Genomic DNA, 25,546 nt, shown 5'->3' with positions numbered 1-25,546 from the left:
TCAGTTTATCTCGTGAATCCTTCACGTGAATGAATCATGAACTCTTTAATAATTTCCATAAATGAAATGGCAAAAGATCTAATCTCGAGATTGTGTGTAGTCTCGATACGTGGTCGCTTTTATTTACTAATGGTCATACTTTTCAGTTCTCACGTTGGGTCAAACAAAGAACGCTGAATTAAATATAATTTGACCGAGTAGTGCCTTTCTAGAAGTTAAAGCCAAGACGCACTTCTTTATTACCACCACTCTTTTTTAGTATTTCAGGCTTCTTGGTATGTGGGTATTAGCACACCTGAATCTTCTGTCAGGTTTTTGTAAGCATTTTGGAGTGTTCTTGTTACCGGTCCAACTTTTCCTTCACCAATCACACGTCCATCGATTTTCACAACCTGTGTAACAAAAGAGCTTATTATTGTCTTATTGTGATTAGAGATTAATTTATCTGTTAATGGTTAAATAAGATCCCCTGAAGATTTCATCAAGAGCTATGAGTTACTAACAGGAAACTCCCTATCTACAAATGTTGTCTGAAAAGATTGATGTTTGAATGTCATAGATTCAGGTGCAAAATGTTAGAGGATGCTTTATTTTAGTAAGCTAATAAAGACTGTACGTACCGGGCTTAGTTCTCCCATAGTTCCTGTTGTCCATACCTGAAAAGCATGCATTGTTAGAGGAAGAGACACACACATAATGACCTTGACGAAAATGATCATTTGTAAGCTGAAATGACCTCATCTGCTGTATGAAATTCCGAGAGACTGATTCTTCGTTCTTCTAAGATGAGGTTCTCTTTAACCACAAGTTCCATAACCTTGAAATATTATAGGAAAATGCAAAAAATGTTTTATATCAAGTCTATTACTGAGATGTTTCTTAACAAAAGTACGTGAGTTTTTTTTTTCCCTTACGGTAGCTCTTGTTATTCCAGGGAGACAGAAATCTGCATGGGGAGTCAGAACACGTCCTTTCTTCACCATAAACTGTATAGCATAAAATAAATATGTTAACAACATGAACTTCTCTGTAAATTAAAACTCTATCAAAGTCTTTCTTACAATGTTGGTTGCATTGGTTTCAGATACAAAACCATCTTTGTCAAGCATTATAGCATCCGCGGCATTCGCATTGCTACTTTCAATCTGTTTTTATTTTCAATATATATTATAAAGAACATTAATCTCATAAAACAATGTCAATTCTTGAACTTTCTTGATTTGAAAAACAATACCTTTGCTAGTATGTTATTGAGAAGGTTGTTATGATGAATCTTGGAATCCAAGTTCTGAACGAAAGCAAAAAAGATAAAAAACAGACTTATTCAAAGTTATATCATGAAGAGAAGTCTTGAGTCAAATTCATACATTAGGCGAGTTGCGGCGTGTGGTTGCAGTCACCAACACAATCCCACCATCATTGTCATACACTGGAGGCTTCCATTCCGCAAGCACTGCAACGAACAAAGTTTAATTTGCATGTAAAGTGTAATCTCATTAGTCATTACCAACCTTAGTTGTTAGGATAAAGATGAAAGGTTACCAATAAGAGTACATCCATATTGATTGAAGGTAGGGCTCATTCCAGAAGTTACCTTAAACGAACCAGTTGCATAGTTTTTTAAGACTAAGAAATGAAAACGTAAGTTTCTTAAAGAAACTTGAAATATACTTGAAATAAACGCAATACCTTTTTGCCACGAGTGAGAGACAACCTGATATGTGTATTGTCAAACATACCATTTGTTATGAGAGTTCTGAAGATAGCTTCTTTTATCTGTATGGTGTACCATAATAAAGCTATGGTGGTAACAATATTGTTTCAACAGAACAATAGTCGTAACATTCAAAATGCTTTACCTCTTCACGAGATGGAACATTGTCGAAAGCCAGAGCCTTAACTGAATCAAACATTCTAATCAAACATTTCAACATATGAAATAACATTGCTTAGAAAAACTCTTTTACTTGCTTCTTAGTTTCTTAAGCATTTTGAATGTTGTTATTACCGATCAAGATGTTCTTCAAGCTTGAATATCTTTCCCTTGTAAATCCTGAGTCCTTCCCATACTGAGTCACCACCTTGTACAACCGAGTCAAAAACTGAAACCTAAAGAATAAGAAGAGGAAGTATAGCACAATCAGCTTTTAAAATGAAAATCACAAAACAGCAACTCGTTAATATTTTCTTCAGCATATAAAGCACACCTTTGCCATCTCGCGAGGCAAAATCTCGTCACCAACCCATGCAAGAAGTTTGGCGTTTTCAGGAACCGGGAGACTAGGAGGAGGCAAGGGACAACTCAAGAGTGAGGACTTGTGCTTCACGTGGCTCCTAAGAATGTTGTAAAGCGGTAGACTTTGCTCCAGCAAATCGTAATGTGACAAAGGGAATGTCTGTGAAAACAAAACACATCTTAAACTGAATTCAAAACCAACCGAAACAAACCAGAGACTTACACGTGGATACTTCTTTGGAGATGAGAAACCTGTTGACTCGTGCACACTCTTGTACCACCATGGTGCCCATACTCCATCTTCTGGTATAGGACCAGCCTCCCATCTAAATAAAACACAACAAACCATATAGATATTACAATCTTAACATTTAAAACAAAAATAATGCAATAATAGAACTTACTTAAGCATAGAGACTTGAAATGGAATTTCCAAATCATCGCAAAGACCGCGTAACGTGGTCTGTATATATATTAATGTCTGTAAGGACTAGATCTTAAGAAACATAGACATATTTCAGAAAAAAAACCTCTGGATCTCGTTGAAGCTCATCTGCATCAATGACTGCTGGTGGTGTTCCCATTTGACAGAGATCACTGTATATCGACACTAACTCCCCCAAGCCTAGTTCTAGAAACGATGGAGGGTGTACCTTCTCAAAGGAAGGCTGCTAAAAGGAAAGAAACAGAGAAGAACATTAGTTGAAACTTGGACAAAAAAGTTGAGACCTATAAAAGAACATTTGATGAGAAAGCTAACCAGTATGTTAAGTGGATTTCGTATCAATATGAAATGCTTTCCTTTACTCATTAGTTCACTTGGCAAACCGAAAAGCCGTTGTTTCGAGATATGGTGTTCAGAGGAAACACAAGAACGCACTATCTTTTAGAGCAAGAAACAACAAAGAAAGCTTTAATAGCACGGTTCTTGAAGCTTCCAAAATAAACAATCAGCGTTTCACCTTACAGTACCGGTACTTCTTTGATCCTGATCCATAAATGATATCGTTCACTACCTTATGCCCATTGTACTCCTATGCAAAACAAGAGATGAAGAATCAAAATTTGTTTATTTCTAAAGCAAGACTAAGTATGACCTAAAGTCCTAACCAGTTACTAACTTACTATTTATAGTAAACATACCATCTTGGAGAGAACCTCGTCTCTGTATGGCCTATCAACACCTGTAGCTTTGAGAAATGCTGCATACAAGGGCTCGTCGACAACTTCAATGTCATCTCTCTGAAAAATTGGACATAAAATAAATGTCGACAGCTTTACTCCTTTTTCGGGATGCAAGTAAGGTTTTGAGCTAAGACATAAAAGGAGAGTGGTACCTGCGCAAAGGAGTACATGAGGCTGGTGCTGAGAGATCTTGGGGCAGACCAGGAGTGAATCACTTCAGGTTCTGTCATTGAGGACGATGATGAAACTAAAGGGAACTCTAAACTCTGGTCTCTCTGATCACTTTTGTTATATCACCACTCTTGAGTAAAGTGCATGAGCGTTTGTGGACCTGTAAGGTGTAGTCTCTTGACATAACAAGAATCTACCTCTCTAAAGAAAGAAAAGGACAAAAATTTGGACAGCAACTTGCACGCATATCAATTCTCTGTTTGCTTGGAAGTTAGTAATCCCTAGAAAGAAAATATACCAACTTTATGTAACCCCTATAATGCTCAAAAAAAAAAAAATGTAACCCCTATAAAAATACTTTACTTTAAATGGAACAAGTCCGGAAAATTAATGTTCAGTATTTCAATTTAGTAACTTTGTTCTATAGTCATGCGTGTTTCGTCGTCTTCACACTCTTTATATTGTTTTCAGTCAATTTTATATCTAGTAGTATTGAAACAGTTCCAACCCTTCATATTATTTTCAGTCAATTAAATATCTTGTAATATCGACCAAGTCATCTCTAAGTCTAGCCAAAAAATAAGAGTTATTCTTGGGTTCACTCCCTAGGGTGAACCTTTAGGTTCACCAACCAATAGAAAATTATCAAATAACTTGGCAAATTATATTATTTTTTCAAAATAAAATTTAAAAATAAATTAAAATAATATATAAAAAAACGAATTCAAAAAAAAAATGTTGTCAACGAAACACTAAACCCTAAACTCTAATACTAAACCCTAAACTCAAATCCTAAACCCTAAACCCTTGGGTAAACCCTAAATCCTTGGGTAAACTTTAAACCCTTGGAAAAACACTAAACATGTTGTCAACAAAACACTAAACCCTAAACTCTAATCCCAAACCCTAAACCCTTGGGAAAACCTTAAACCCTTGAGTAAACCCTAAACCTTAAGTAAACCCTAAACCCTTGGAAAAACACTAAACATTTGGATAAATTCTAAATTATAAATCTTAAACACTAAACTCTAAATCTTAAAAACAAATACTTTTTTAAAATAATATTTTTTTAGAACTATTGTTATTTTTATTTATTTAATCTTTTATTTTTTATTTTAAAAGCATAATATAATTTGGCAAGTTATTTTGTTTCCTTAATTAAAAAATACTAGATCTAAAATGACAATTTTCTATTGGTTGGTGAACCCAAAGGTTCACCCTAGGGGGTGAACCCAACAATAAGTCAAAAAATAAAACAAGAGAGTGTCACGAGAGGAACACAATCATATTGTTTCTTTCCATATTTCCAAGCAAACTCTGTTCTAGTTTCGTTAAACTATACACAGTACCAGTGTCGTGCTTACCTCTAGAGATCTAAGACAAAACTGAAAAATCCTTTATCACAATTATTAATATTAAATTATACGAAAATATGAAAATTATACAGAAAATTGTGCAAATAATGATAAATAAATGTGAATTACATTATACAACCTGAATATGAATATCAAGTAGTGTTACGAAAAGCTAGATATAATTTTTTTTTTCCTTGACGACCATATGATTAACTAGGTCAATGAAGTATTAAACTTAATGACTCTGTAAAGTCATAACTAACTTCAGTTTATAAGATCAAAGATGAGAGATTTTGTTGTGCTTAAAATTGGGCCCTTTTATGTAGGGGAAGCAGTTGGTCAACCCGGCCTTATTTGGATTCGGTAAGGAAACAAAGTTACCTGAGAGGCTGCAATTCTGCAGCGGCTGGATCAACGATTCAGAAAGAAAATGCTGCACCCATTAGCCTTTTTGTTTTTGGTGTTCAAGTCTCTCAATTCATCACCTTCGATCCAATGTTGTTCAACTGATTCATCAACGTTACATAAAGTTGTTTGAATCGTATAGTAACGTACCAATGTTTTTAACTGTTTTTTCAGATGAAGCGATACTTACCAACGGAATATTTTTTTTAAAAAAATGGATTGTTTATGTTTGATGTCGGACAAAATGAACTTGCCGGTGCATTTTTCAACAAGACACTAGATCTAGCTTTTGGTATCATTCCTAAAATCCAGATAAATTTCAAGATGGAATAAAGGTCAGTATTCACATGGTGAGTTTAATAGTCACATGCACAGTAATCTCACATCAAATTTACGATAAATCAGTTTTATAAGAACGATAGAGTACACACAATTGGTGGTTCACGAAATCTGACCAACTTTTCTTACATCTTTGAACCCGCTATAGAGAAATTTGACAACACTCTTCATCCACATTCAAACCTAATTATACTTATTATATTTAGTATGTTCATCATTTTTTTTGTTTCTTATGTTTAATAATATATATTGTTTTACCTAAAAGCATGTAGATTAACATAATTATTAATCTTTGACAAAAAAATAATTATTAATCTTTTAGGATATAAACGAAATCTAATTTGACCAATTATAAAAACCCAACAAATTATAATTGGTTACATTACACAATATTCAAAAAGATAAAATTACACTGATAGATAGAAATATGAAAATAATCTATATTTTGAAGCCAAAGTACATATAGCTATATGAAACTTGTCTGAAATTATTTTTGAGTAACACTATTATCTATTTATAAAAGAAATAATAGGTCGTTAAGTAACAACTTTTAACAAAAATGAAGCCTCGTTTTCTGACTTTTGTTCGACTCTTCAATCTTCACCTACCGAAAACATGGTCTTTGATACACAATTATATCGATGATTGACAAAATGACAGAATTATATCGATGATTAACACAATGACACAACGATATGGATGTGAATTCCGTAAAACCCCAAAAAGATAAAATAAAAAAGTGTTACGGGAGGAACACGATCATATTCTTTATTTCCATATTTAAAAAAAAAACTCCATTCTATTTTCATTAAACTATACATTGTACACACATACACATTTCTTATGTATACATACAAATGCATATGTATATATTTGTATTTGCATATATAAATATAAGCAATAATGAGAAGATGAAAGTATACTAAGCATTTGACCAAGAAAAGGAAAAATATACTAAGCAATGGAAACCGTTTTTCACTCTCTTCTCATATTGTTATCATTTGTAGCCATCTCTCATACTCAGCCTCTTCTGGCCGGTTCTTTTCCAATTTCTCCTAATTTTGCGGCAGTTTTCAACTTCGGAGACTCTAACTCTGACACCGGAGAACTCACCTCTGGTCTTGGTTTCCGTCTCCCACCTCCCAATGGACAATCCTTCGTCTTTAAACCTCCATCTACTGGAAGATTCTGTGATGGACGTCTCATCGTCGATTTTCTAAGTAATTCTTCATTCCTAAATCCTAACCTTTTCCTTTATTTACTTTTTTGTACAAACAACTTTTTAACGTATAATTATGTACCTCGACAGTTTTGGTGTGGTGTTGTTATGATTATGCACCACACCAAAATAGTCCACCGAAAACATGACTTTCTAGACTCCGCAATATTTTCTTTGTGGTAGATTAATTTCCTGCATGTTTTCTGGCTAAACGTGTTGCATGCACCATACCAAACTAGTCCACTAAAAACATGACTTTCTAGACTCCGCAATATATTCTTTGTGGTAAAATTAATTTTTGCAAGACGAAATTATTTGATCTTTTCTAATGCGGCTTTCACGCTCACGTTATTCACAGTGTAGTTATTAAATTCATATGAACCGTAAGACCCCAAACACCTTCGCCTAAAGGAAAAATAAGAGTAGATTTAGTGTTCTTAAATCAGTTATTACATTTATATTGCGTATGTCATTTGAAACATTTTTTTTCTCTAGGTCTAGGATAAGTCGTTTTGCTCAATAGAAAATAAATACCCTTGTTAATTGTTATTGTCAGTAGTTTTTATGAAATGATGATTTTTTTGTTATTTCCTTTTTTTGGACGACAGTTATTTCCTAGTTTATACTTTATATTAATGTTGTGCAAAAAATACTTATTATGCCAAAAGAAAATACTTTATATTAATAAATTTGGAAAGACTGGTCTAGTTGAAGAACCAGTGGTACAAAGAAAAACCAGTTTTTTCTTCTTCTTATCTAATACTATAAAGAAGGGTTTGTCTCTCTCCTTAGAGAGACACGTCATCAAATCGCTTCTTCTGGATGCGACACATGTCATGATAACCAATCCGCTGCGTTTCATTAATAGATGTGTGCAATCCGTTTGGGCTGGGCTTCGTGTGAACTTCTTACAGACCAGTCCGTTTATCATCTCAGCCAGCATGAAACACCGCGTTTTCCTTAAGGGTTAGACCCTGTGTTCTTCTTCACCTCTCCTGAGCTCATGGCGATGAGAGTTTCTCAATCGATCTTTCATCTTCTTCCTCATACGAAACGATACCAGTTACCAAATTCTCTTAAAACCCTCAATTAATCTATCACCCACTATCCATATTCAATGCGGGGTCTTATTCTGAAAGGCGGTTTAAGTTCAACTATAAAAAAGTAAGAATCATTCGCTCATTCGTCCTAAACTAACCAGTAAACTAAATATGTGAGCTATGGCTAACGTTTTGGTCTTCCTCTCCGATCTGCAGACGGGCCGATCCTCCTCCACTGTTCAATTCCGGTTGCTCCGTTTCTGGGAGGCCAGGAATGTCCGCCGTGGTGGAGAGCTCATGGGAGTTGATATGCTCCTGCTGGATTCTCAGGTCTCTTATTTAACTCTGCCTTTTGTTCTCCTGAATCCATATTACAAAAAGGTCAGTCTCATGCCTTGAAATTTATCATTTCAATCTTCTCGATCATTTATAGAGCTAAGCATATGATTCACTGATTCGCTTTTCGTTTTCGTCATGATTTCTTCGGGGTTAAGATCAGGTAATTAACGGAAGGTGAGGGATAAAGATGGCTACAGGAAAGGATCAAATGCAAGGTTCGTCTGCATCTATTAAGTGTGACAGAAAGAGTAAGGATGACGTGGTATATTGGAAGTGTATCAATGATGAAACAGTCATCTACATGAGCTATCGTTCTGTTTTTGACCATCCAATATACCCACTGCATCTGCATTTGGTAATACTTGCTTATTTTTCCAGCTTTCAAATGTAATCCTTGATTTTATTGTGCTGAGCTTTTGTATGCCTTTAGATACAGTGGTTTGGCCTTGCAAGTTGTAAGAAGGAGGTGTACGATCGATCAAGGGGCGAATGAAGTTGCTCTCTCTGTTGTTAGTGGGGTTCTTTGTAAGGCATGTTACTGAAACGATAGAGCTGAAGAAAGATTTAACAGTTAAGGTACAAGATTTTCATTTCATAAACACAAACACTGTACTTGCATTCGCTGATGGAAAGCTTTATTTTCTTTTGGTTATTGTAATCTGGCGGCTGTGGTTCATGTTTGGTTTTAAACATGTTTATGACATCACATGGACAATTTTTCAATCAAACCTTGAGAAAGATCCACAAAAGAAGGTAAATGGCTCAGACTTTCATGTACATTACCTACTGTCGAGTGTCTCTTTAGCTAAGATGCAGCAGAATACATACACTATTTTAATCATCCATGTTTATCTGTTAATTTTAATTTGTTGATGTACTTACCAACCAGGAAAGCCATGAATAAAACTTAAATCTGGATTTTCACTTTGCAGAAGAATGTGGATCCTCAACGGCATGGTGGTGAGTGCACATGAAGTAGCTTAAGCAGTGATATACTTAGGAGGATCCATTGTGGTATTTGAAGGTTAGAATGCTGCAATTTACCATTGTGGCATATGGACAATGAGATATGGAAGTGATTCGGATAACACAAGTACACATACACACTCTTTCTTTTCCTGTTCGTAGGAGTGTGTATTGAAGAAAGAAGCACTCCACTACATTTAATAACACAAGTACACATACACACCGCCTATATAATAAATTGTGTTCTATACACAAAGTAGATGTCTGATTATGTGTTTGTGTAACATTGAGATTCTCATTATGATGATCAGTTGAGATGATGTTTGGAAAATAATAACGAACGAGTTTTTAGGTTCGTTCAACTACACGTAGAGTCTAACACTAAGTAAAATTTCAAGTTTCTTTGTAACACTTTGAATTTATCTTGGGTAAGAAATATATAATAGATATTAAAAGAATAATATTATGATTCTATTTATCTTTGTTGTTGAATGGAAACAAAAAAGTGGACATGATTCTTAAGAATTGAGTCATTTTGTTATGACAATTACACCATACACTACTATAGATTTCAATTGCAACAACCCTTGCAGTGATATGTCCGGAGGCGGGAGGCAGATGTGTTTCTTCCTAGAGACCATCACCGCACATGTTCAGGTTGCTTTAGGCAGATGCACTGTTGAAGAAGGACCAGTGCCAACAACGGAGCATACAGTCAAGAAGGCTTTATGATACTGCTATTTACTCGCATGCTTTTGGTATCTATTAGCTGCTACATTTTCAAATTATTCGAAAAATAATGTCTACCTTAAACATATTCCAATCATATTGTTTTTAAAAGCTATTTTGGTCAATTAGTAACACAATAAAAGCCAACATTTTTAAAACCTAAAACAATGTTTCTTCCTCCAACAGTCGTATCAGGTTAACCCAACAAGATACGTAACCACCCATCACTCCGGACTCTGCAAGGATATACATCGAGTTTTAAAAAGTTGCTGATCTCAAATACACGAGTTTGGCAAATAATCAGCCGTTTTCCCCCTTACATATTCACATCTCATTCTCCAAAATGTTACTAATAACTAAATAATTAAGATCCTCATTACATAAACAGAGTCAGAGACTGGACCAAAGAAATCATTTTTGTGTTCACTGAATATAAATAGTTGACGAATTCTCAATACAAATTGGAACCAAGACGTTGTTGTATCGTAGCATTTTGGTAAATTAAAACGAGTCTTTGGAAAGCAACGCAAGAATCGTAGTCAAAATACATCTTATTTATACACATTTGTAAACATTCTTTGCTCAACAAACTCCAAATTTATTACACATTTGTAAACACTCTTTTCCTATATTTCAGAAACTTTATCTATTTTCAGCACTTTAAATACAATTTTCCTTACATAAGCTTTATAACTATTTAAAACATTATTTGATTTCAAAAATTATCTTTAGAAACTAATTATATGTCTTTTTTTATTAAATACTTAAACGGATATTTTAATAAATTAAAAACCGCTTTTTCATCAAAAATCTAAACGAATAGTAGATTTAATAAATTTCTATTCCTAATATTTCAAATAAGAATCTTACACTAAATTATATTAATTTAAATATGTGTATAAGATTAATATATATGAATCTATAATAAAGAAAAGAAATAAATGTATTCAATAACAAAACACAATCAATATAGTAAATATATAATAAAATATTGTAAGGATTATATATTATAAGCTAGCCAGTAATATTTATTTTAAATAACATGGTTAACTTTGTTTTAATATATGATAATACATATAATATTCTAATAAAGATGTATATGTATAAAGAGTAACGATAGTTTCATATTTTTCTATTTAACTATCTTAAGATATTGTTAGTTATAATGAATAATTTATTTTTTTTATATCGTGAAATCATTAGTTTTTTAAAATGTATAAAAAATAAAAAATTTTTTTTTTTACAATTTTATAATAAATAGACAAGTATAATTTCTAATATGAACAGTTAAAATTGTTGTAAAATATATGAACTTTAATACTATTTTTAGTTAAAAGTAAATTAAACTTTTAAAATAAATTGACCGAAAAACATTTAAAATAAATTTGTATTATTTGTTTTTCACTCGCTCGCCCGCCCGTAGGGCGGGTTTACCCTAGTAAACTATAAATTTAAAGACTAAAGACATAACTTACTCTTGTTTATAAGATCAAAGCTAAGAGGTTTTTGTTGTTATGAAAGTAATGACTTATGAGAAGTTTCTAATTAAAAAACGTGCTTTATGATGTGACTCTTATGTAGTGGAAGCAATCGGTCGACCCTACTTGAGACCTTATTTGGATTCAGTTAGCACACAAAGCTACCTGAGAGGCTGCAATTTTGCTGCTGGTGGATCAACGATTCAGAAGGCAAATGCTGCATCATTTAGCCCTTTTAGTTTTGCTGTTCAAGTCTCTCAATTCGTCACCTTCAAATTTAAAGTTCTTCAATTAATACAACAAGGTAACTATAATAATAATCCTCAACATTATATAAACTTGTCTGGTTCATATAGACATATGTTTATTCAGCTGTACCAACATATTTTTTTTTCAGATAAAACTCTCGAAAACTTACCGTCGGAAGATCATTTCAAAAATGGATTGTACATGTTTGATATCGGACAAAATGATATAGCCGGTGCAATTTACGGCAAGACAGTAGATCAAGCTGCTGCTGTCATTCCTACAATCATAAAAACATTTCAAGATGGAATAAATGTCAGTATTTACATGATGAGTCTTTATTATCATTGTTGTAAAAAAGTTGTTCTTCTCTAATAATTTTTATTTCTTTTCTAGAGACTCTATTGGGAAGGGGGTGCGAGAAACTTTTGGATACACAACACAGGACCAATTGGGTGTTTAGCTCAGATGGTGTCAATATTTGGGAAAGAGAAATCAAAAGTTGATGAGTTTGGTTGTGTCATTGGCCATAACGAAGCTGCTAAGCTCTTCAATTTACAGCTTCAGGGTCTTGTCAGAAATTTTACTCAACAATATCGTGATGCTAATTTCACGTACGTCGATATCTTCTCGATCAAATCCGACCTCATCCAGAATCATTCCAAATATGGTACGTATTCTAAACTGAACATAAGGCTGGTATGTCCCAAAATTCTGGGAACCAAACAATTTAATAAAAAAATTTAAAATAAACTGATAATGTATATTAACTCTTAAAAATATAGGGTTAGACCAATGTTTCACTTATGCTAAGAATCGACTATGTACAGTGCCGGACTAACATTTTCCACTGCCCCAATCAAAATTTAAAATTATGCCTTTGTAAATATTTTATCAAAATCTTAAAACAGTATAAAACAACTTTAATTTTTATTAAATAGAAATGAAAGTCTATAGTTTGTTTAGGAAATAAAACTGTGATAAAAATATTTATTTGTAAAAAATAATTTTGTTTTTCATTTTTATGCAAAATTATCCACTAGATTTCTACCGTCATTTTTTTCAACCATCCATTATATGTCTATCATAGAAATCAGTAAACACAATCCAAAAATATTATCGTAATAAAGTGAAGCTATCAAGCTTTTATCACATTTCGAAAACTATGAACTAACAAACATATCTTCTTACTACGTAAAGGATTAGTTGAAAAAACTGAAACATTAAAACTAAACTTTATATTAAGAGTTAAGAGAAAAGAGGACAAAAAGAAAAATTAGAATAAAATAAAAATTATGCAAAACGATGCAAAAGAATAAATTGAAAAAAAAATCTGTTTTGTTGCTAATTTTAATTAGAGTTTGAATTATCATCTAAAATAGAAATTTACTGATGTATTTAATATATAACAAATTTGTAAATATAGTTGAAAAGTTCAACAATTTTTTTATAAAAATGCCTTATAAATAATATTTTAACAAAAAAAATTACAAAAATTTATTTGTTTATAAGGTAATAATACGAATATTTTTTTTAAAAATATGCCCTATTAGTTTGGATGCCCTAATCTACGGCTTGGGTGGCTTGCCCTCCGGGCCGGCCCAGTCTATGTATATACCTAACATTACTTGTAGTTTGTAAATGAAAACTATTTTTGGGTATTGGTAACAGGTTTTGATCAGTCCATAATGGTATGTTGTGGAACCGGAGGACCGCCACTGAACTACAACGATCAGATTAACTGCGGTTCAACAGGGACATCAAACGGTACGACAGTAACATCCAACTCATGTAATGATAGTTCCAAATATGTTAACTGGGATGGAATTCACTATACCGAAGTTGCAAACCGGTTTGTTTCACAGAAAATTCTGTCCGGTACATATTCCCAGACGGTGTCGTCTTGAAATCAGAACCTCTAGTGGGTCTTTTGTTGTTTTTTCATGTGTGATAAAAGTTAAAACAGAGCATTCTCTAATAACTTTCCTTTCACAACGATAAATGCTCTGATTCAATAAAAGTTCTCTTGTAACGTTATCTTATAGACCACACACAAGTTTGTACAACACTTACCCACTAACTATCAGCTGCATTGTCCATTGCATAACTCCTCATTGTTATCTTCTGAGTTCGTTAGTAGATTTAAATTTGTAACGACTTCTTCAGTGCCATCAGCCTCGGATTCATGATCTGAATCAGCCATATGATCAAAGAAATCACCAAAATACCACTTACAATCTTCTTTCCATTCGCCTTTATGCGCGTTAACCCGCCATTTCTGATCTGCAATCATCTCCGGTGACAAACCCCATCTCTCTAACTCTTCCTCAGTGTGATGAATTGCCAAGCTGTAGTCACCGCCTTGTCCTAACTCCATAACTCTGATCTCGCTGTTCCCGGGATTGTTTAATGCCTCAAACTGTTCCACGGTCCACTTGAACCATTTCATCAGAAACACACGCGATGTTAACCCGTGCGAGACGATCACAAAGTTTAGCTCATGAGTCGGGTTCATGTGAAGTCTGTTCATGTCAATATCTCTCCATAGAGACTCAAGAAAACCTATAAAGAGGGGAAACACATAAGAGACCAAAATCATTAGTTCTTGAAACACTTACTGTTCATTCACAGAGAGAGAGAGAGATCGATGAAAGAACACAAACTAAAGAAAAAACAAAACAACAGCAAATGTTTTATGTAATAACTAATCATTGTCCTAACAGTTAATAGCAAATTCCTCAAAGCATATGCATCTACACAATCAACAGTGTAGATTAGTGTTCTAAAAATGATTTTTCTTAAACCTTTTTTAAAAATCATTTTTCTTTTAAATCAGTCTAGGCGTTTGCTAGTATAACCATTAATCTTCTATAAAGCGCCTAATTACCGCCTAACGATTTTTTTTCGAACACTTGATTATTTGGAACAAGCAGGGAAGTGGAAACATACTGGAGACGCGATCAAAAACGTCGGCGGCGGATTCACCCTCCGGGAACCGATAAAAGAACCGACCAAACCTCTCTCTAACCTTCTTGGTCGCTCTCATCCTCTCTTTAACCTGAAAATTCCCAAAATCCTGCTCCCTGATCCGACATTCTTCTCGAACGCCGATCACGCGGCGGCGCGAGAAGGACCGTCCGATCTCACGGAGCGTAGAACGCGTCCGATCGTAAGGGGAGACGTAGAAGCAGACGCGCCACTCCGGCGAAGAAGGATTGGAGGAGAGCAAGGCGCGGAGACGTGCGCCTGCTTCTTGCGCCTGAAGCAAACCGGATTCGGTTAGCTGGATCTTGTGATCAGGGGTCGTGGTGTATGCCGATGTGTCGAGGTTTCCTTCGGATTCGCCGTGGCGTACGAGGATGATTCGCTTCGGAAGTAGTTTGTTATCTGAACTCATGGAGGATGAACAATTATCTAGGGATTTTTTCCGGAATCTGAGTATTTGATTTATTGGTTCAGACAATTAATGTTATTGTTGTTATGTCATAAGCATAGATGAAGCGTATATTCAGACATACGTTATGTATTTTTTGTCGGAATGTTAACAACTAATTGTTTGTTAAGCTAATAAAGGATATTTATCCACGCCTTGTTGTCCGTTGCAGTTGAGAAAAGTGATCATTATGTTTTGAATTTTTAAACGTGAGATAAAAGGATCAATCTGGAAATGTCCCACACCATCTCTCTTTTTTTTTTTTTTTTTCAACAAAAAACACAACTATGCTAAGTAAATTCCTGAGCCGAGAACCATCTCGGAGGAACAGAGTCAACATAAACCATAGCTGAAGGCTGAGTCCTAGCACCTCGTGCTAGCTTATCCGCCATTGTATTTTGCGCCCTTGGAATATGCTGAATTGTGAAAGTGGGAAAATATTCCTTACATCGTAGAAACTCCTCCATGTGAGTAGTGAACGCCGGCCATTCTGTTGGAGTAGACACCATCTTCACCAACTGTGAGCAGTCTGTCGCAAACACCACCTCTGAAATATGTAGGGTCTTCATGCACTCCATCGCCCATATCAAAGCTTCACATTCTGCATGTAAAGGTGATATGCTCCTGCGAATAGACATTGCACCCATCATCCTATCAGTGGATCTTTCGTCCCACACCATCTCTCTTTATAAAAGAAATAATTAATAAAGTCAGTTGATATTTTGGATATTTTAGTATTTGGTAAAACCGAAATTGATTCGGTTATCTCAAGCTAGTTTCATGATTTGTGTAGCTCAATAAAAGCTTTTTGGGTCTATAACGAGCCCAAAAAATTAGTTAAGAGATGAAAAAGTGTCAGTCCATTAGTAAGTTTTTGAAATCTCGTTGGGCTTTATCTTAATTTATAGGGCTGTACTAATAATGTAACCTCAACCTTATAAACTAACGACTCAATCTATTTGGTTTGTATGTGTAGAGTGTAGTTAGTTAGCATGCCTTTGGAGTTTGGAGAAAGTTTGCTGAGGCTGAGATAGAAGAAGCCATTCCAGTTACATGGTGAATAGGATTGCTTATGGATCAAGCTATTGTAACTTCCTTTTAGGGCACATCTCTTTGTATGTGTTAATACTTAATAGTACCAAAACTCCTTGTACATTATGATACAAACATATTTCTCGCTTACTTGAAAATGATAATTCATTCTGAAATTTTTTCGGGCACCAAGAGATTCAGAGGAGACAGATAGAAACTCGTGGATACAGATACTACTACTAAACCATTAGGACAAGGACAGACTCACTTGACACATTAAAAAACATAATGAAAACAACAAACTCATCAAAGCCCTGCTCTGTTTTTATTTTGAGGGGTAAACTAAACTTGAAGTTACTTCTTGGCTTGCATGAGCTCTTCAATGAGTTCAGCAGCTTGTTCAACTGTTGCAATCTTTTGAGCTTTCTCTTCTGCCATTTGGATACCAAACTCTTCCTCTAAACCCATCACTATCTCAACCTGCATGCAAAACACTTAGTTAATACAAACTCTACAAGTTCTTATTCACAAAGAGAATGGTTTGGTTGATGAATTACGTACCGTGTCCAGAGAATCTGCTCCAAGATCGACAAATTTGGTTTCTGCAACGACTTGTTGATCGTCTTTGAGTGATAGTTGCTTCTTGACTATCTCAGATACTTTCTCTACTGTCTCTTGTTTGGCCTATAAAGACAAAAGTACTAAGATGTCAACAAACACGAGAAAATGTTCAGTTGTGTACAAAGAAAAACAGAACATACCGCGCAAGAGATTGAAAGGCGAGTGCGGCTTAGGTTGAAGGAGAGATTAGTCCTTCCATGGTTTGAAACCAAAACTGGCTTTTGGAAACTAATCCTCGTTGTTGTTGCCTGTTGTTCATCAATACAAGAAGCGTTTTCATTCAAACCACCAACTCATGACTATTGTTATGTAACTTTCACAACCATATCCAACAATCACAGCCTTAAATCACACAAAACGGTTTCTGAAACGCATGCATTAGAATGTAAATGAAATTGAAATGATCATATCATTACCGTGCGTCCAAAATTTTAAACTGTGACAGACGGCTAATGATGTAACATCGTAACGGTTAGCGAACGATCTGGAAAATAAAGTGCCAATCTTGAAAAGAAGAAGATTATTACCAGAGAGGTAGCTTGCATGGAGACTGAAGCGCTGAAAGTGGTCGCCATTGTCGTTACTCACGAGAGAGATGGAGAGAGATGGCGGAGTGTACAAAGAGCGTGATGTCCCAATGTAGCTAGTTACATTTATAAGCTTGGTGCACTCGAAACGACGTCGCTTGCGAAGAAGAAAACATGGGCCTCGTTACCATGCAAATATTCGATGATCCATAGATACTCATGCACGTGCGAATGTAACATATCGTCGTGCCAAAAGTAATTCAGTGACTTTACACGGTTATCGAAGTTTAATAACAGTGTACCTGCCAAACCGGTTTTTAATTGAATTGAAGTGGACCTGTCAAACCGGTCTTTACCATTTTACCAAACGAATTCAAAGCTATGGTGGACCACAGTGGCCACTCAATAGTTAGATACAGTATGTACTTCTTGTCACAACTACCCTTCATTCTCGTATATTTATTACTACAGCCTTTTCCATTGGCTAAAGTTTAACCAAACAGTACCCCATAACTAACCAATCAGATCCTATAAATAGAAAGACACAAGTCAAGTTCCTAGCTAACACAACAAACCCCATGAGCCAAAAGTAAAAGCATACACAAAGAGTGTTGTTTCCTTACAACGAATACTAATAAAATCCTACACGTCTACTAAACTGTAAGAAGCTTCTTCTTCATCACCATACATTGACTGCAAGTTCTCCATGAGTGACATCTCCAAGGAAGCAAAAACTAAAAAACTTTACATATAATGTAAGGTAGCCTCATTACGAATGTTATTGTCAATGCTCTTGTACAATATCACAAATAATAAAACATATAACCCAACCAAAAAAAACAGCACTTTTTTTCCCCCAAAGTAACTATCAAAAAGGAATAATAATAATAATAATAAATCTCATTAAACAACGATTCTTTTCCCTTTAAGCTTAGCAGCCATTCTTCTCTCCTTGTTAACATCCTTTCTCCTCTGTGAACTTGAGTCGGACGCTCCAATGGGAGCCAAAGGGCCTGACCAAGTCTGAAGCGGCTCTTTGGAGTAAGAAGCAGTGAACGAGTTTGAGCTAAAAGGTATCTCTGATGGATCCAGTCTCCGTGAAGATCCCACTTGAAAACCAAGCGCCCCGTCTTGATGCGGTGGAGGAAACTTCTCGCTCTTGCTCTTAGCATTCGCATGCGTGATCATACGCATCCTCTGTTTCAAATAAAAAGATTCAGACATGAACTGAGAAGTAAGATAATATTGTTTCGTTTCTTACATCAATGTTGGATTGATTCTCGGCATTGGCTTCAGGAGCAGCCATTGCTCTTGGATGAGCTCGTTCTCGAGGTAGTCTGATTCTTCTTCTGCTCTCTCCTTGAACCTTACGTGCTTCCCTTTGTCTGCAGACACATGAATGCATCTCTTAGGCAAACAGAAACCAAACATAGTCACAAGAGGACAAAGAAAACTCAAAAAACTTTACCTCCTAAACTCTTCATCTCGTTTCCTGGCATCAATCTCTTTACTTGGAGGATACTTAGGTAGATCAGAAGGTTCACATGGAAATGGCTTTGTCATGAAGAACTGTACAGCAAAAAAACAAATCAGCCATAGAAGTTTGAACCATGATCACGCCTAAAGACTCAAAGTAGGCCTGCGGATTTTGTCCAAACCGAACCAAAATTTTTGGTTTTTGGTTTGGTTACGGTTTTGAGTTCGGTTTAGTGCAGTGGAGTTTTGAAAAATAATTAGGTTTTCGGTTCGGTTTTCAATTTAAAAATAAATAAATAAATAACCGAAAATAATCGAATAACCAAACTAACTGAAATGACGAAAATAAATATCCTAATTTTAAATAAAATTATACTAAATTCTAACAGAGACAAAAGAAACGGCTATTTGCGGAAATAAAATTAAAAACCAAAACTAACCGAAAACTAAAACCAATTTTTTCGGTTTATTTCGGTCGGATTGTGGCTGAACTGAACTACCCGAAACCAAAATTTCCCAACCCGAACTAACCGAATCCGCAGGGCTACTCAAAAGGCTCAAACTTATCACTGTAAAGAAACTTACATCACTCATCAACGCATCTGAAGCTGTCTGACGCTCAGAAGGATCAATAGCAAGAAGCGTATCAAGCAAAGAAAGCGCCTGAGGAGAGAAATCTTTGAAAACCTCTCTCACTTTTCTTTTGAACTGAGGCAAAGGCTTGTGATGAGCATGCCTCTGATGAGAAGGAAGCCTAATCTTCCTCCAATACTCTTCAGAAGGCGATCCGCACAGCTTATATATCCTATGCAACTGCTCCACCTCGTTGCGACCAGGCATGATCGGTCTACCTGATAACAACTCGGCTAAAATGCAGCCTGCGCTCCACAGATCAATACCTACGTTATACTCTTCGACACCGTGAAGAAGCTCAGGTGCTCTGTACCATAAAGTAACAACCCGGTTCGTCATCCTTTGCCTTTTAGTGGCGTCGTAAAACGTCGCCAGACCGAAGTCGCCTATCCTAAGAACTCCTCCATCGTCTATAAGAAGGTTTGATCCTTTAATGTCACGGTGGAGAACTCCTCTGTTGTGGCAGTGTTCGAGCCCCGAGAGGAGTTGCTTCATGTAGCATTTAACCTGAAAAAACGTAGCTATTATTACCAACACGTGTTACGGATAATTATGCTATTACAAACTATGAGTTTCTGACCTGTTGCTCGGTGAATGTTATGTCCGGGCTTGCAGCTAGACCAGCTAGATCATGATGCATGTAACGGAACACCAAGTATAAACTATTCGACATCCTTGAAGTAACCAAACCTTCTAGTTTAATGACATTGGGATGATCTAATCTTCTCAAGATCAGAATCTCTCTAGCCATGAATCTCAAACTCTCACGTTCCAGAACATCGCATCTCACTTTCTTTAATGCTACTATACTTCCTGTTAATGAATCTCTCGCCTTGTACACGTTACTATACGTTCCTGATCCAATCTACACACATAAAGCAACAGACTTTAACTACCCAATGGCAGAGAACAGAGCACAAAAACAGAGTTTTTATCTACACACACAAAGCAACAGACTTTAATTACACAACATCATGCCAAAGAACAGAACACATAAACAGAGTTTTTCTGTTCTCCACACAAAGCAAACAGACTTTTGTAACCCAATATCATGCCAAACAAAGAACAGAACACAAAACAGAGTTGTTCTGTTCTACACACAAAGCAAACAGACTTTAATAACCCAATATCATGCCAAAGAACAGAACACAAAAACAGAGTTGTTCTGTTCTACACACAAAGCAACAGACTTTAACAACCCAAAGAACAGAGCACAAAAACAGAGTTTTTTTTTTATCTTTACCTTCTCAATCTTCTCAAAGGAATCAGCTTTTCTTGGAAGCCATCCGTTTAGAGCTTCACCGCAGACTTCAGACAGCCACGGTGGCCATCCGGCAGCAACTTGCTCACCGAGCAAGTTCTTTGGTGGGTTGCTACGTCTCGGGTCAGGCTTACTAGACCTTCTTCTTTCGCCTCTAGGTTTCCTCTCTCTGGTGCCATTCTCTTCCTTGTGATTCTTCACAACCTCCTCACTAGTAGAAGCAGAGGCGGCAGCAACAACAACACTAGTAGTCTGTGTGGTGGTTTCGGTTTTAGTCACGGAGACATTGTTTACTTCCTTACGATTAGACTCGATCCTCGAGCTAACTGATCCTGGCGATCCGGGTCGACCCAATACACAACCCATCTCTCATCAAACTAACCTTCATTTGCTCAACATGGTTTCTAAAAAAAGAGATCTCTTTTGAATCAAACTTTTAACTGAAACACACACACATAATTGGACAATTCAAATCCCAGCAAGTGTTTCATATCGAGAATCAGATTTCAAAATTTGGAGAAAGTTACTTACTTTATGATCGAGGAGGAGTGAAATTGGAGACCCAGATGGTCAAATCTGAAACTTGAACAGACAAGAACCTAGTTTTTCAGACAGGATGATGTAAGGTTGTGGAGACAAGTCAAAAGATCTGAAAAAAAAAACTTGTTTAGAGAGATAGAAAGCTGACTCAACACTCAACAGAAAGAGGACAACAAACAGATGGATCAATGAGAGATTTTTCAAAATTTTCACAAAGAGAAAAGGGATATGTGACGCTCAGAAGATTTAAAAAATCAAACCTTTAAAGCACAAAAAAAAAAGGAAAGATAAATCAATTAAGGCTATGGAGACAAAAGGCAAGGTGATACATACCACCAATTACACTAGAGTGGAAGAGCATTAATAAGAAAAAAAAGGAAAGAGAACCAACCTTCTGAGTAAGAATCTGAAGAACAAGGGATTGGTTGAACTGCTTTTTTTTAGTTACTCCAAAACTAATGTTTTGTTTTTCTTGTTTGGCGTTTGAATCAGACAAGAAAAAGGAATAAAGAGAAACAGACGAAAGATCTGTTGTCTGTGTTTTAATACGTGTAATTGTTTTTGGACGCAACAGGTCAAAAGGCTCAAAGTTACTACTCTTCAGCCCCCACCAACCTTAGAGTGACCACTATTTAATATTTTACTGGTCCTCTGTTCTCTCCTTCTTTTTAATTTGTAGACCATAAAGTTTTGGTTGAATTAAAGTGTGTTTTTCTTTTAAAACATTCCATTCACAGTCTCATTTTTAATGTAGGATCTAATGGTGCTACAGAAGTGGATGTTTTTTTCAGTGACAATGGTCAAATATATGAAAAGAATAGCTTGAGCTATAGTATAGTTGGTCAAACAATATTAGTTTAAACATAAGAAAACAATATTTGGTAGACATCCACCTAATATGTTGGAATGAATCACTAAAATAATACCATGATTTTAATAAAGTTAAAATGGGAATTATAAAAGAAGAATAATTATGATATGTATAATGAGAGTTTACTTCATCTCTCCAATCAAAGAAGTTCCTTTATCAAGACTCTTTTGTAAACCAAACAAGGAACAAAAGCTCAGAAACTTGTGATTGCTCCTGTCCAAACCATTTTTGGTTTTCTCTGATTTAATTAAATGAAAGCTTCGTATACTTTATGTATTTATTCATTCCAACGATGCTAACTTACAATATTTTTGTTATCTTCTAGACAATAGTCACAATACATTTTTATGATTCGTAACATCAACTTGTGTTTTAAGAAACAGTCAGTAAGGTTTTTAAGAAGGTTTGAAAAGCAAATCAAAGAATCACAGATGGCTGCGTTTATAAAAAGGGCTTTTCCACCTTATGGGCCCAAGAGAATGATTTAGCTTGGCCCATTCTGGTCTTTCTTTCACTTTGTTGTGTGAATAGAGTAGCTTCCCTAGTGCTTTGTTTTTTCCTCACTATTATACTCACTCCGTTTAAAAAAAATTATATGATGTTTTATTTCAAAATATATGATGTTTTGAGATTTTAAAGTTAACTTAAACTTTATTAGAAAGTGTTCAGCCAATAAAATTTTACGGTCTTTTTATAATTGGTTAAAAATTTTTAAAATTAGATCTTTAAAAATATTATTTAGAAAAATATAATTTTCTTAATTTCTGTGCATTAAGCCAAAACATCATATATTATGAAATAAATGGAGTACTATATTTCACCAGTTATACTACATATTTTTTAAGTGATTGGTTCATTGCTTGATTATCTGAAGGACAAGAAACAAGAGTATTGCCTAAACAGCATCATTAACCTGACCAATCAACAAGGACGAGGGGGGGGGGGGGGGGGGGGTTTAGGGATTAGAGATAGCTCTTATCACTAGAAACAGACGAGTTCAAGACATCCAAGCAATTTATGCCAGCACAATGCTGCAACGTGCACATTACATAAAAAAACATCATGATTGAGTTGACAAGGAGATGACTATAACTTCAAACTATTTTAAGCCCTTGTATATTTTTCTTAGAGAATTGTCCATTATATAAATCTTTTAAATTATTATATATTTATATATATATCTTCTCAAAGTTGTTACTAATTTTCTATTGGTTGAATGCCTTCAAACTTAGTTACTATTGGTTTTTAAAGTTATTAAGATTAAAGTTTAAGACAGAGATCAAAAAAAAAAAATGACTATAAAATTATGGGAAGTTTACTCAAACATTACATATTTTAGGACAATTGACTAGAATCATACAAATCTTTTTTTAATTACTGCCATTTTTTATATCAAGTGTGCCTTTTTTCCGTTACGAGAAAAATGTATTTACAAGAATGTCATTACCTTTTAATGCCACATAATCAAAAATTTGGCGCCACGTAGGAATTCGGTTCTGTGTTTTTATTAAGTCAGCTGTAAAGCGTTATATACGTCGTTATAGTTGAGTTATTGCTACGTTGCGGCTGAATTAAGCGGCTGAATTAAGCGGCTGACTTAAGAGAAAACATCTGACTTAAGAACATAAATGAGCCGTTAGTTACAGCTGATTTACAGAAATCTGGCTGATTTATGGGATAACGGTTGACTTATGTACACAAGTTACGACTGACTTATACATCGACGGTTTGATTTCTGGAATATTTGGCTGAGTTGTAGTTAAGACACAGCTGAGTTATGTTTCCACGGCTGAGTTAATGAACATCGACGGGCTGATGTGGATAATTAATTAATGACGTGGATTTATTGTTTTAAAATAAACTAACCAAAGACCGTTATTGTCATTTACTAGAGGTATACAAATATTTTAATAATTTAAAAAGATGTATAACACTCTAGTCATAAACCAACTTTTCAATAACATTCTAGTAATTTTCTCTAAAATTATTAGATGTAATAACCATTTATTATTAATTTAAATAAAAGTCAGGAGTATAGTATACAATGGTGTCATGCTAATTTTTTTTTTGAAAAGGACGAGGGGGGGGGGGGGGGGGGGGGGCGGTTAAGATGAGCAAATGTACAACATCACAAGATTCAACATGGAGCCTTTGTTGTCTCCGTTTTTCAAGAAAATAATTATTTTATAGCAGTTATTTCATTGATTTAGGGAGTATTATGAAGTTTTACTAAATTAATTGATAAACAAATTATAACGATTCTCATATACCATGAAAATGAGCTTAAAATACATTAATACAAATGTAGAATATGGTTAGAAATTTTAAAACAACACTAAAGATTATTGGCTTCAGTATATAAAGTATTTACCATAAACTCAATATTTTCGAAGGGTTAACACATGGATTTTGAGAAAATTTCAAAAATTATGACAATATTGTTTTAATGCATAGTTGCATCCTGCACTAACATATAATAATGTTCAAAGAGGTTTGGAGCCTTTTTTGTCTCCGTTATTCAAGAAATAGTTATTTCATCGATCTAGGAAGTATTATGAAGTTTTACTAAATTAATTGATACACAAATTATAACGATTCCCATATACCAATACCAATGTAGAATGTAGTTAGAAATTTTAAAACAACACTAAAGATCATAGGATTCAGTATATAAAGTATTTACCAAAAACTCAATATTTTCGAAGGGACACATGGATTTTGAGAAAATTTCAAAAAATATGACAATATTGTTTTAATGCATAGTCGCATCCTGCACCAACATATGATGATGTTCAAAGAGGTTTGGAGCCTTTGTTGTCTCCTTTTTTCAAGAAAATAATTATTTTATAGTAGTTATTTCATTGATTTAGGGAGTATTATGAAGTTTTACTAAATTAATTGATAAACAAATTATAACGATTCTCATATACCATTAAAATGAGCTTAAAATACATTAATACGAATGTCGAATGTGGTTAGAAATTTTAAAACAACACTAAAGATCATAGGCTTCAGTATATAAAGTATTTACCAAAAACTCAATATTTTCGAAGGGGTAAACACATGGATTTTCAGAAAATTTCAAAAAATATGACAATATTGTTTTAATACATAGTTGCATCCTGCACTAATATATGATGATGTTCAAAGAGGTTTGGAGCCTTTGTTGTCTCCGTTATTCAAGAAAATAGTTATTTCATCGATTTAGGAAGTATTATGAAGTTTTACTAAATTAATTGATAAACAAATTATAACGATTCCTACATACCATCAAAAAGAGCTTAAAATACATTAATACCAATGTAGAATGTGGTTAGAAATTTTAAAACAACACTAAAGATCATAGGCTTCAGTATATAAAGTATTTACCAAAAACGCAATATTTCGAAGGGGTTAACACAGGGATTTTGAGAAAATTTCAAAAAATATGACAATATTGTTTTA

General features: G+C 34.7%; 6 protein-coding genes across 12 annotated transcripts; 1 reads left to right on the top strand and 5 right to left on the bottom strand.

Annotated features, from left to right (window-relative positions):
• Nucleotides 1-34: 34 nt before the first annotated feature.
• LOC106435997 (branched-chain-amino-acid aminotransferase-like protein 1) lies at nucleotides 35-3,809 on the bottom strand. Of its 2 annotated transcripts, none has more exons than XM_013876940.3 (19): nucleotides 3,574-3,809; nucleotides 3,380-3,478; nucleotides 3,199-3,270; nucleotides 2,997-3,119; nucleotides 2,767-2,907; nucleotides 2,641-2,699; nucleotides 2,460-2,562; nucleotides 2,208-2,396; nucleotides 2,009-2,109; nucleotides 1,860-1,914; nucleotides 1,690-1,776; nucleotides 1,543-1,594; nucleotides 1,368-1,453; nucleotides 1,235-1,288; nucleotides 1,062-1,145; nucleotides 915-986; nucleotides 737-817; nucleotides 621-656; nucleotides 35-392 (listed from the first exon to the last, which is right to left on the bottom strand). In XM_013876940.3, the coding sequence occupies exons 1-19, from the start codon at nucleotides 3,649-3,651 to the stop codon at nucleotides 264-266; spliced, it is 1,701 nt and encodes a 566-aa protein (XP_013732394.2). In that variant the 5' UTR covers nucleotides 3,652-3,809; the 3' UTR covers nucleotides 35-263. The 2 variants fall into 2 exon arrangements, with proteins under 2 accessions (XP_013732394.2, XP_013732395.2); XM_013876941.3 differs by having other exon boundaries at nucleotides 2,767-2,904; nucleotides 3,574-3,808.
• A 7,420-nt stretch (nucleotides 3,810-11,229) lies between these two features.
• On the top strand, nucleotides 11,230-13,615 carry LOC125590327 (GDSL esterase/lipase At3g05180-like). Its single transcript, XM_048763799.1, has 2 exons — nucleotides 11,230-12,378; nucleotides 13,380-13,615. Exons 1-2 carry the CDS (start codon nucleotides 12,177-12,179, stop codon nucleotides 13,613-13,615), a joined length of 438 nt encoding a protein of 145 aa, XP_048619756.1. The 5' UTR covers nucleotides 11,230-12,176.
• LOC106435743 (phosphoglycerate mutase-like protein AT74) lies at nucleotides 13,562-15,204 on the bottom strand. The gene is made up of 2 exons (XM_013876667.3): nucleotides 14,658-15,204; nucleotides 13,562-14,270 (listed from the first exon to the last, which is right to left on the bottom strand). Exons 1-2 carry the CDS (start codon nucleotides 15,103-15,105, stop codon nucleotides 13,792-13,794), a joined length of 927 nt encoding a protein of 308 aa, XP_013732121.2. The 5' UTR covers nucleotides 15,106-15,204; the 3' UTR covers nucleotides 13,562-13,791.
• Nucleotides 15,205-15,431: 227 nt separating this feature from the next.
• LOC125579676 lies at nucleotides 15,432-15,821 on the bottom strand. Its single transcript, XM_048743570.1, has one exon. The coding sequence runs from the start codon at nucleotides 15,819-15,821 to the stop codon at nucleotides 15,432-15,434; it is 390 nt and encodes a 129-aa protein (XP_048599527.1).
• Nucleotides 15,822-16,320: 499 nt separating this feature from the next.
• On the bottom strand, nucleotides 16,321-17,469 carry LOC106436010 (acyl carrier protein, chloroplastic-like). Its single transcript, XM_013876962.3, has 4 exons — nucleotides 17,322-17,469; nucleotides 16,935-17,042; nucleotides 16,735-16,857; nucleotides 16,321-16,653 (listed from the first exon to the last, which is right to left on the bottom strand). Exons 1-4 carry the CDS (start codon nucleotides 17,367-17,369, stop codon nucleotides 16,528-16,530), a joined length of 405 nt encoding a protein of 134 aa, XP_013732416.2. The 5' UTR covers nucleotides 17,370-17,469; the 3' UTR covers nucleotides 16,321-16,527.
• A 576-nt stretch (nucleotides 17,470-18,045) lies between these two features.
• LOC106435735 (probable serine/threonine-protein kinase At1g54610) lies at nucleotides 18,046-21,882 on the bottom strand. 6 transcript variants are annotated; one of them, XM_013876663.3, is made up of 8 exons: nucleotides 21,623-21,882; nucleotides 21,223-21,290; nucleotides 20,674-21,131; nucleotides 20,011-20,295; nucleotides 19,383-19,937; nucleotides 18,790-18,890; nucleotides 18,583-18,706; nucleotides 18,046-18,518 (listed from the first exon to the last, which is right to left on the bottom strand). In XM_013876663.3, the coding sequence occupies exons 3-8, from the start codon at nucleotides 21,055-21,057 to the stop codon at nucleotides 18,225-18,227; spliced, it is 1,743 nt and encodes a 580-aa protein (XP_013732117.2). In that variant the 5' UTR covers nucleotides 21,058-21,131; nucleotides 21,223-21,290; nucleotides 21,623-21,882; the 3' UTR covers nucleotides 18,046-18,224. The 6 variants fall into 6 exon arrangements, with proteins under 6 accessions (XP_013732117.2, XP_013732116.2, XP_048619641.1 ...); XM_013876662.3 differs by having other exon boundaries at nucleotides 21,223-21,340; nucleotides 21,623-21,806; XM_048763684.1 differs by having other exon boundaries at nucleotides 20,674-21,095; nucleotides 21,223-21,340; nucleotides 21,623-21,806.
• Between the last annotated feature and the right edge of the window lie 3,664 nt (nucleotides 21,883-25,546).

The sequence above is a fragment of the Brassica napus genome, chromosome A1, assembly GCF_020379485.1.
Source record: "Brassica napus cultivar Da-Ae chromosome A1, Da-Ae, whole genome shotgun sequence".
Lineage (NCBI taxonomy): Eukaryota > Viridiplantae > Streptophyta > Magnoliopsida > Brassicales > Brassicaceae > Brassica > Brassica napus.
Note: the sequence above shows the minus strand (reverse complement) of the source record. Positions and strands in the feature narration are given on the sequence as shown.